We start from the raw sequence: 12518 nt of genomic DNA, 5'->3' as shown, positions 1-12518 counted from the left end.
GTACATAAATATCAAACAAGGTAAATCGGAACAAACTCGGAATGGTCATATACAAAATAACCTAAAATGTTAGAAGCTTATATGTTAACTTCTCTAGATGTACTTTGTTTAACATGTATGCGTCGTTAGGTTACTGTTTTGTAGGTGTTTACTAGAAATATAATTATTATATTCGTGAAAAATATAAGTGCCGTACATATTCAAAATACGCCAGTGCAATTTACCATATCAATACATAGGTACGTAATGTACCTATTGCTAAAGATACACTGAAATACTAAACCTAAAACAATGTGTACCTTTCTGTAATTGCATTTGTTCTGGGCAGTGTAATGTTTGTTCAATTAATTCAATTTTATTTCTACTTTTAGGGCTTATCAGAAAAAGCCTTACCGATGAAACAAACGAGACAAGTGATCATGAATATGATTATAATGAAGGTAACCTTAAAACGTATTTATGCCACAAAATATGTTTTTTAAACACATCTAAATATTGTTTCAGTTTGTTTTGAACGTAGTCTTACATTAAATATGCATGCACATAGTCAATTAATTCCCAGCAACATGAGATACAAAGCAAATATCTTTCCAGCATTTTTTATTGAGTTAAGACATTCCAATTGCATGATATTTTATAGTGTGTTTTCTATGATGTGATTTTACAATATTGTTTCAGACACGGGAGAAGGTGTGGTACCATTAAACCGTTTAACCCTGCTACTATTGTTTGCACTTGTACTAAGTCAGGAATCTGATGTTCAGTAGTTGTCGTTTGTTGATGTGAATCATAATACATTTAGTTTCTCGTTTCTCGTTTTTATATACCGTAGATAAGACCGTTGGTTTTCCCGTTTGAATGGTCTTACAAAAGTATTTTTTGGGGCCCTTTATAGTTTGCTGTTTGGTGTGAGCCAGGGCTCCGTATTGAAGACCGTACCTATAATGGTTTGCTTTTATAAATTGTGACTTGGGTGGAGAGATGTCTCATGGCACTCATACCACATCTTCTTATAATTACGTATTTTGACTTACATGTTAGCAGATGCTATCGCATAGTCTACATTTAACTGCTTTATGCGACAATTTAATCCATAATTCAGGCAGCTCTGTTATAAAACTCCAAATAAATCAAATCATGTGTTAAACACGTTTCACACTGTCCTATAGTACATGCGTTGTACATAACATAGTTGTGGGTACAATTATGTGATGGGTGTATCAAATGAAATTGAGGACGACTTAGTTCTTTATCAGTGGTTGACGTTACAAGGAAAAGATAATAGACCTTTAGTCGAGATTTACAATTTGGTCAGTGAATAATTATGAAAGGTACCAAACTTATGATTTGATATGTCAAACGCGCGTATCGTCTTCACAACACTCATCAGATGCTAAGATCCAAATTTATAGTTAAAAAAAAACAAGTATAAAGTTGCAGAGCATTGAGGACCCAACATTCAGTGTCATATGGAATATGTGGCGTGTTCAAGTGAATTTTCCATACAAATGTTCCTTTGTCATGCAGCACAATAGTTATGTTTGGACGTTACACGATTAATGACATATGTTTAATTTCAACCTAAGAAAGTCGAAACAATATTGTGTTTACCTTTAACATTAACATACGATTTTGGACTTTTGATTACGATACGGACAATATGTTAATTCATAATCATTTGATTATTTGAGCAAATATGCAAAAACAAATAAGTTTTGTTCAAAACCCGTGACGCCCCTCTATTGAATTCGCTAAGGGTAACACACTTTTGAATTTAAATCTTTTGTTGAAAATCTAAGACATGCATATGATACTTTTACCTTTGACATCAATAAAGATAATACTAATAATGATAATTAATGTGTATTCATGTGATTCAAATAGTAAAGCCTATATAAAGCATGTATACCATTCAGTTCTCCAATTAAAAAGAATCTAAAGATTAAACAGCATTGTGACTACAATTGAAACGATTATTTCTTGCAATTATTGTTACTCTCTTCTGGTCTAATTGTGAATTTGTTTTGAACATCAAAACCCGTAACAATACAATTCAGAATGGAAATTGGGAATGTGTCAAAGACACAACAATCTGACCAAAAAGTAATAAACAGCCGAAAGCCACCAGTGGGTCTAATTGACATATTTGTAGTTTTTAAATATAATTTCCTTGAGAATTAAGTAAAAAGCCGATTATTATGGTATATTCCGTAATTGCAGTCAATATCAAGTTTTCAAATAAATTATATTGAACCCATGCATCGATATGACATGTCGGATAATTAAGAGATATTTCACAAGTGTGCTGATTCACACACTAAACGTTTAAAGTCGATCTGTAGAAGTTTCTGACAACACAACACTTCCATTGTCGGATCGTGTTCAATCGTGTTTGGGTTGTACATAGTTGGGTGCAAAAGACGCTCGTTATTGTGATCATGGCTAGATAAACTCATTTATTATCACATACAAATTAACTATCATTATGTATTTTCATGTTTCCCATAAAATTATAAATGTCTTTTTTTTGTAATTTATTTTTATTTCATCTGAAAATACACCAAGAATTGTGATACATAATTATATAGTTAATTCATAATACATGTATTGATATTAAATTTTTCAATAAAAGTCTAAAATTAAAAAGTTTGTTATGCTAATTGTTCTAAATGTTCTACTCGATCATACACATCCTTTTTCACTCTAGATTAGAATACCTGAATAAGTTGATTAGGTTCAGGATGGCATGAGCCTTCTCCTCTAGCCACATGCATCACTGTCTATACAATGATGTTGAACATGAGAGGTACCAGGAGAGGCCAATAGAGATCAATAACAGATAACATGTTGGACAGAATCACATAATAAATGTCAACCTTAGTCAAGGGGAGATAATTCAAATACAATCAAACAAAAACTAGTATATCAATATATATATAACAATATCAATAAACATAGATAGTACTTTTAAGATGCACACAAATCACTGTTCAGTTGTGATGTGCATCAACATATTATTAATTCTACATGAACTATTATAAAGCCTTAAGTAAGTACAAAATAGAAAGATATCTCCTCAAATGTGAACTCAGTTTTTAATTAATTCCAATTTACTATCAAATTTCTCTCTTGCTTTAGGGGATCTGTAAAAGGAGGTAGATATTTTTTCTATTCGGTAGGAATTTTTAATCATAGGTAAAACACCTGAAAGAGTCGGTAATGAAGTATTAAAGCGACATGTATAAATGTAATATTTAACCAAAATAAAGAGTAAGTTTAGGGAAGACTCTGACCCAAGAACAATATTTTCCACATTAGATATTAAAGTTAAATTATTTTCAACTAGAAGAAGTGCTGCAATTTCTAACCACAAATTTCTAACTAGGGTACATTCCCAGAAAAGGTGTCTTATAGTTTCTTTAGTTTCATTACAGAAACTACACAAGTTAGTTTCTTTTAACCCGTATTTCTGCAATAATGCATTTGTAGCAAGAGTTATATGTAAAATCTTAAACTGGAACATACTAAATTTGTTGTTTTTAGTGCAACAAAAGGGTAAACTATAAATGAAATCCAAATTTTCTATATGAGTGCCTAGTTCCTTACACATTTTGTCTTCTTGTTTTGTAGGACGTTCTGTATACATTGACAAGAATTTTTTATAAAAGAACTGACATGACTTTTTATTGTTTTTTATAAATTCAAATTTATCGTTAGATATGTGCGTAATTTTCTCTGAAGTAATGATTAGATTTTTCCAGTCTCTTGGTATCATATGAAGCAAAGAATGGTATTCCAAGAAATTAATATTAAGATAATATTTTTCGCAGAATTCTTTTAAAGTTAAAAAAATACTGTTTAAAATGTCTTTATCTAATAAACGTTTGCACATTTATCAAAGTATGAGTTTGACTGTCCCTCTGGTATTTTTCGTCCCTCTTTTATCAAAACTGCAGCCATACTACCTCGGAAAATATTATTATTCTATCTATGTATTTCGTTTGCTAAGAGATAATCATCGACAAAATATCTTTCTTTTTTACTTTGCCATTATATATGCACTAAGAACTTCATTTAAGGGATCTGGTTTCGATTAAGTCATAAAAACATAATATAAAACTGTATTAATTATGTAAAAATATTACCGATTGGTAGTATATGCTCAAATCAAAATAGGATACCAATGTTCAGAACCGTTTCACTTTATATATGAATTCCTGGTTTAACTTGTAGTGGACATAAAAGAAAGGCGAACGTTACCAAAGAGACATTCAAACACATTAGTCGAAAATAATCTGACGACGACATGTCTTAAACGAAAAAGACAAACAGACAACCAACAGTACACACAACACAAATAGAAATCTTACGGCTGAGCAAAATGAACAAAAACTAGGGTGAGTTTCAAAGCCGTTTGATCATTTCCAATTCACAAAAGGGGAGACCTAAGGGAGATCCGTAAAACAAATTTAACAAGAATAAAACATATACTGTTTAACTATTTAACACTTTCACCTATAAATCCATAAAGATTTTGATAGTTCTCTGACGTAAACATTTGAACATTTAAAAGAAAGCTCAGCGAAAGTTCCAATACCTTACAGATAAATGTACTTACCTTCTTCACAAATGATACAGGATATTTTTGAGTCATCGGTTATAGGTGCTGACATTGTATTCACATTGTCCATCATTGTATTTGCTTTACACTGTTCCATTTTGTTTTATTAATATCTTCCTATTGGTCAAATGACTCTTTGCGATACTTGGTGGTTGTGCATTCAGTGAAATGTATAGAATCATAGAAGGGATTATCCAAACTGCAGTTGTATCATTCAGAGTTTTACGTCTCTTTCCAACGATTTCAAATCTGAATAATATCTGCATTTTCATAAGTCGAATATTCGTATCATCATAAGCATAAATACGTTTGAACATTTATAGCGTTCCCGATAAAGGTATATCCAGATAAGCGATGCAGACGCATGCAATTTATGTCACGATGTTTAATTTTATACAGCACTTATGGTCGATTCCGAAACTCAGAAATTAGTACTTCGGTACTAAATTCATTTAAAGCATACTACTTGTACGATTCGCTCGTGTATGTAACAATGTTTTAGATTTTAACGAGAGAAATTTATGTATTAGTGAAAAATTATTACACCAGGGTTTTCGATATCACAAACTAGTCAAAACATTTACTAAATTTTATCATCGGTATAAGGACATCATTCGTAAATATAGCTCAACATGCAGACTTTTTATAAGTTCAGATATTTCACATCCAATTGTTTATGGAAATATTCTTTATAAAGCACAAAGGTGTCAGTATTCACCTCAAAAACTAGCAAAACCTTTGAATAGACTTATTAAGAAGGGATATAGTTACGATACTGTTGTCAGGTCATTAAAGATTACATATTTTGGCGTTAATATTGATTTACTTATAGGGTCTATGCGTCGGAACTAAACACATTTATTCAAAAACCAGTTGTTGGCATGACACGGGTTATGTTCCTCTCATATATGTTATGATGGTATGATACTAAACCCCTAACGGGAAGGATTGTGCCTGATGTTCATATGATGAAATCATAATCTTTCAGTCAGTTTAATTGAAGTCTGGAGCTGGCATGTCAGTTAACTGCTAGTAGTCTGTTGTTATTTATGTATTATTGTCATTTTGTTTATTTTCTTTGGTTACATCTTCTGACATCAGACTCGGACTTCTCTTGAACTGAATTTTAATGTGCGTATTGTTATGCGTTTACTTTTCTACATTGGCTAGAGGTATAGGGGGAGGGTTGAGATCTCACAAACATGTTTAACCCCGCCGCATTTTTGCGCCTGTACCAAGTCAGGAGCCTCTGGCCTTTGTTAGTCTTGTATTATTTTAATTTTAGTTTCTTGTGTACAATTTGGAAATTAGTATGGCGTTCATTATCACTGAACTAGTATATATTTTTGTAGGGGCCAGTTGAAGGACGCCTCCGGGTGCGGGAATTTCTCGCTACATTGAAGACCTGTTGGTAACCTCTGGTGTTGTTTTTTTTTCTATGGTCGGGTTGTTGTCTCTTTGGCACATTCCCCATTTCCATTCTCAATTTTATATTTAAAAACATTTTCGCTGGGGAATTTTGAAAATATAAAGAAGCTGAGATCTCAACTATTCTCAGGCAAATTTTTGTTAAATGTTTCTGAAGTCAAATAGTGTTTCAGTCGTTTCACTTTTTATATATTTATATATCCTTATCTTTATCACATTGTTACCTTCCGCCACTCTTCTAGAACATCGTCTATTTAATGAACACTAATATGTAAAATATAATGTTTGATCAACTCATTTGAGTATATTTTAATAATTTTCAGATATGAACGATGAATGCACAGATGCTGTGTCAAAAGACAAAGGTCAACCGATAAAATCTGAAACTCCAAAGTCGGAGGAAAAACCAGCACTTCCTAAGAGACCGCCACCATACAGACCAAACACTGAAGGTATTTGGTCTTTAAAGCATACGCTTCGATTCTATTTGTAAAACGTCAGTTCATTTAGGTTTAAGCATCGATAAGTTTGGATTTTCCATGAAATGTTAACTAAGCAACTGCAAAATCTTTAATCGCATTCTGCACATTTTTGCAGTCTTTAGATATTTCCACTATTAGTATCCATACTAAATGCATCATTTAGTTTATATCCATTCGATTGGTGTGTTTGAGCTTTTGATTTTGCCATTTGATTATAAATAGGGACTTTCCGTTTTAAATTTTTCTTGGAATTTAGTAATTTTGTGAAAATACTTTTTATATCTTATCTGTGGCATGAAACACAAGAATAAAAATCGTAGACACATACTGATTAATGTATGTCAAGACAACTTTTACTGTCAGATGACCTATAAAAATGTATAATCCACCCTAGGTGAATTAATCAGAATACTGGATTTTAAATTTTTTTAATGATAAATTTGTTGAGTTGATTTAATGCAAATCTGAGAAGAGAGTCGGTATTAAAATAGGAACCTCTGCAAACCGTCTTGACATTGTGTTCATACAAAAGTCCTCTCAGAAACAAAAAGAAAAAAAAACTTCTTGCAAAGTTCCTTAATGTCCTTTTCGGATATATGTTAAGTCCGTCCTTTTATTGTATAACCCATAATTGAGTGTGCGCTTGCTTCAAATTCATTCAAGTGAGATTGAAATCAAGATAACTACAGTAACTAGAATGTTTACTTCATATCTATATCTGTTCCTATATTTTTACACAGATGTACGACTTCATGTAATAATCTTAGGCCGTGTTCTCATTGACCTAAACTCGGTGTTGTGTTAGTGTAATTCACAAGTAAAAAAAACACAATTACGTTCCCTTTGATAAAACTCAATGTTAACATAATAGTTTAAATCTTGTTTTGTCTACATGCAGTCGATAGTCAATGTAGAACTTGTGTGGTTCAGTGTACACAAAACAAGACATTTAGAACACGCATTTTACCATGTATATTTAAAGAAGAAACATTTCTTAATAGAATTGATATTCCTAACAATTATTTATTTAGGTTTTTTTTACCGAATTATTTGTCTAAAGTCATACATTAATTTGTTTGCAATATAAAAAAATCTTTCAAGTAGCCCTATTAGGGAGCAACTATTTAACTACATGCGGGAAAGGGTTATGGTTTAAATGTTCGACAAAGGTTATTTTATTTTTAGGGGCATAGCACGAACATTTTTATTCAGTACCTTTTCAAAGCTATCAGTCAAATAATTTTGTTCAAAATTTAACAATATAAGGTATGGGAGAAATCTGCATGCAGAGTTTTTTCCTCATTGAACAGAATACTTTTTTCATCAATTTTAGAATCAGAATATTTTTAATATTGATAAAAAAAAATCAGTTGATTGGTAATTCCCTGAACCCCTTATCCAGACTCAAAGCATAATCATTGCCAAACATATTATTCATTTGAAAATGTCTTCCCGGTACCTTTGATAACTATTCCCGAATATTAACTTGATGAACAAAAAAATATTTGCCACTGGTCAATCAACAATTGCATTACCAAAACACCCTAAAAATCTCAATCCTTCTTCTTCGTTTGAAGCCTACATGATGTAATGCGTAATTAGTGACGGATTCAGACGGGGCGAGTTCCGGGGGTTGCAACCCCCCTTTTTCGGACGAGCAATGCTTGAAAACGCGTGTATTTCAAAAATGTTTTCATCCGCCTCTGGTAATCGAAACATCTTTGGTATCTTTAAAATAAATGAAAATATTTAAAATGGCTTTCATCACTGCTAGAATATATGTTTTTATTTTAATTCGATTCTATGTAATGAACATTAAAATGACATTAAGTTTATAAGTGTGAACAAAACATATGCGCAGGTAACTAAACCAGATGTATAGATGTGAACAAATTTAGTGTAAAACCAGTGTACATTACATTAAACTAATTGTAAACATGTTTACTGTACATGGCGTTTGGTGTGAACACGGCCTGAGATACATGTAGCCGTTGTTATTTCAACTTTCTAAGTGTACACTTCTCATCTTTCAACTGTATCCAACTATCAATTGGAATTCTATTTTACAAATCTAATTAGGCTCGCTGCACTGACTACTCGACTCATGCTTCCCTTTGAGTATTATCAACACACTTGCAGAAGGATCGAGCAAGTGCTATCAATAACGTAATTAAACAGTATAAAAGTTAACTAAAAAAAAGCTCAGATATGAATAACATTTGAAGAAACATTTGTAATGGAACCTGATGTGACTTGGTGGTATTTCATCTATAAAAGGTCCTCTGTTATATTAATCGCTGATCTTTAGTGCTCTATTAAGTGCTTGTAATTCAGTGGTTGTCGTTTGTTGATGTGTAACATAATTGTTTTCGTTCAATGTTTTGTACGTACCTAAATTCGGCCGATAGTGTTCTCGTTTGAATTGCTTTACATTTATCATTACGGTGCCGTTTTATAGTTGAGTATGCGGTAAGGGCTTTTTTTATTGTTGAAAGCAGTATGATGATATATAGATGTTAATTTCTGTGTCATTTTGTCTCTTGTGTAGATTTGTCTCATTGACGATCTTACCACAACTTGTTTTTATATTATTTAACGGCCCATTAGTGCTCAACCTTAAATGAAGATTCTAACCTATCAATACATGTAAAACTAAAAGTTGTTGATTTATAAGATAGTGACGACTTATGAACGCTTAACACAGTAAAGAATATGCGTTTGAAATTTATTAAAACTTAATAATATAATATGAAGGGCTGCTTTTAAAACCAACACCTCTAATACAATAAAGTTATGAAAGATTTCTTTATTCTAATAGTTTTAGACGCAATAAAGACCGTTTGCTTGCAAAAACTTACCCAAATACATTTTTAATAAAAGCTTGAGCATTTTAACATTGTTTATTATTTCTAACCGTGTCGGTTTGTAATATCATCACAATTTCCGATTTTAACACGCATACCCCGTTATCGTCAGGTAAATATGCTACGTGATGGCGTTCGTAAAAATAACGAAGGTGTGATTTCAATTTTATCATTAGAACTCTTGGTTTTATATCGTCCTTGTGAGAAGCAACCCTCTATTGAGTAAACATGAAGAATTTAGGTTACTCATTCATTTTGAGAAAATCATGACAAATTTAAAGGTCTGACTGAAGAAACTTTGAAATGTGTAAACACAAAAATGTGGCAAATAATTCATAAATATTTAGGATGAGAACATTAACAAATTATATAATATTTGGTAAGTCCTGGTACAGATACCGTTCGGTGGGTAGGTCAGAATATATAGACTGCCACTGAAAAATAAGGGTACACTGTAAAGGCAAAGAATGTTGGCCTCTCCTTGCAACAGGCCATCATCAGACTAACAGAGTTGTTACAAGGGTTCTAAGCGTGCAGAGATCGTGTTTCTCTCTCTATAAGCCCTATTCTAACCTGACGTGACTACATACTAGTATATTTGTATATCCTGCATAAACGGACGACCCCTTTTGGTAAGGATTTAACAACAGAAGCTACGTGATCCTATTTCTATTTTAGAGTTAAACAATTTTAAAAAGGTTTGTTAGAGAGATATGCTTACCCTTCCGGAGCACCTGAGATCACCTCAGTTTTTTTGGTGGTGTTCGTATTGCTTAGTCTTCATTTTTCTTTGTTATTTCTTGTATACTATTATTTGTTTGTTTGTGTCTGTGTCTTTTTCTTTTATAGCCATTTCACTCACATCAATTTCACGTGAATTTAAATTCATGTGAATCTCACGTGAAATTCACATCAATTTCACCTCAAACGAGCTTATACGTGAAACTTACGTGAAATCAGTTTATGTAAGTTTCACGTGAATCTCATGTGAATTTCACATAAAAATCACGTAAAAAATGTTCATGTGAAATACACATGATTTTTTAAAATACAGAATTTCAAATAACATCTAAATTTTCAAATTGAATTAAAATCATGAAAAATATCAATTTTTTTAGGGTAAATTTCACATGAAATTCATCTGAAAAAAATCACATCAGATTCGTGTGAATCTCAATTCACGTGAAATTCACATGAAAATTTTCACGTGAGTTTCATAATAAGCTCATTTGAGGTGAATCTCACGTGAATTTTTTCATGTGAACTTCACGTGAGATTCATGTGAAATTCATGTGATCAAATTTTGCCTGTGTACATACATTTTCACATTTGACAGTGTCCTTAGGTCTTGCCATTAGTCCAAGATTGCGTTGTGTAATATCATCATGAAATTTTCGAGCGTCACTTATGAGTCAACTGTAGACGAAACGCGCGTCTGGCAGAAATACGAAATTGCAATCCTACTATCTATGATTATTGTATTTGCAAACACTGGGTCGATGCCACTGCTAGTTATGTTTTTATTCCTTGAATGTATCACCAGCCTAGGTAGCAGTCAGCACTTCTGTTTTGACGTGTATTTTCATTGATAAAGTCATAATTTAAAATTAACTGTTAAGAGAACTTTGAATTTTTGATAACCTCAGGCTTTTCTACCTCAGGAATAGATTGCGTTAGCTGTATTTGGCAAAATGTTTATGATTTTTTTAATCCTAAATGCTCTGCAAGTTTGTACTTCCTTTTCTATTCGAGGGTCACTGATACGTTTTTTGTAGACGAAATACGCGTCCAGCGCAAATAATAATTTCAATCCTGTTATCTATGATGCGTTGATCTAACTTCAATTTTCTAGTTTTTTTGTCGCTGTCTTATGAAGGCATGTACATCAAAAGGCTCAATATCTACATTGTGGTCACTACTAGTTCAATATAGACTTTTTTCAAGTTCTCGTTCCTTTTTTCAGGAAAACTTAGCATTCCTTTATTATATTTCCAACTGTGGTACTCATTATTATTAGCTAACTTCAATGCATTAAAATATCTTGTATTATTGTCACCAATCTTTTTCACTAAATTATCAATTATTTTGTACTGACTCTTTCCCTCATATTATCTTCATTATATATCACCAGTGTATCTAACTTTAATGAAGTTTTTTCAGTTGTCTTCTTTACGCTGAAATATTCTCGTGATCTTCTCTCCAAAATTATTTAATAATTTCTTGACAATTTCACTCACTAAACGTTGTTTTTTTTATTCCTTTTGTTGTAACAAATTAATTAAAGCACTATTTAGGTCAGTGTTTAGGAGAATAACTGCTCATTTGCCTTTTAGATGCTAACATTGTTTGTACCGTTTTTATACCTTTAATATCCCCAGGAATAGTTTTAATACTAACAACACTACTCAGAAAAACCAATCAAATACCAAGTTTTCCAAAATATATGTTTCCAGTACAGTAGATCCTATATATCAACAAAATGTGCATACAATCACATTTCTGTAAAGTTCATCGTTTCCGAACATCATGAAATGATTTCCTTAAATAAATTCCGTAGTTATAAAAACAGCTTTAATTTGCCAAAAAGAAGGGCAGATAAACTTAAAGATCGACATAAACTGACCACGCCATGGCTAAATAAAAAAAACAAACAGACAAAAAAAAGTAAACAAGAAACAACATAGAAAACTCTTAAACCCCACCAAAAACTGGGGGTGATCTCGGGTTCTCCGGAAAGGTATACAGATTCTGCTGCACGTGTGGCACACGTCGTGATGCTCATGTTATTTTGATCCCGGGTAATACTTTAATTCGTTAGGTAACATTCGTACAAATGGAAGGGTATTGTAGTTACGACATAAGAAACAAATTCCGATGTCATCAGTGAAAGGTTATTACATAACGGTCAACCAACTCGTGAATGTGTCCATCAAATTTACGAAGGGATATGCTCAACTTCACCATTCGGAACTCTTTGTTCAAATGCTTCCTTTGGGAGCAGCAACCCCTATCAATTAATTCATGAGTAATTCATGATACACTGAAAAAACTGCAGAGCTGAAAATCAACTCACTACTTTATTTGCAGCCATCTCAACCATGTAACTTAATCAATCCAATCGCG

At 32.3% G+C, this 12518-nt stretch overlaps 1 protein-coding gene across 1 annotated transcript in view; it reads left to right on the top strand.

The window, feature by feature from the left end:
* The first annotated feature begins 3027 nt into the window (after nt 1–3027).
* The window catches only part of LOC143052002 (uncharacterized), a 38556-nt gene continuing 29065 nt past the window's right edge, over nt 3028–12518 (top strand). Inside the window, exons 1-2 of the mRNA XM_076224974.1 lie at nt 3028–3049; nt 6373–6501. Of these exons, the coding sequence (XP_076081089.1) occupies nt 3028–3049; nt 6373–6501 (151 nt within the window). The remainder of the gene's footprint in view (nt 3050–6372; nt 6502–12518) is intronic.

This window comes from Mytilus galloprovincialis, chromosome 11, assembly GCF_965363235.1.
Source record: "Mytilus galloprovincialis chromosome 11, xbMytGall1.hap1.1, whole genome shotgun sequence".
In the NCBI taxonomy this organism is placed as follows: Eukaryota; Metazoa; Mollusca; class Bivalvia; order Mytilida; family Mytilidae; genus Mytilus; species Mytilus galloprovincialis.
Note: the sequence above shows the minus strand (reverse complement) of the source record. Positions and strands in the feature narration are given on the sequence as shown.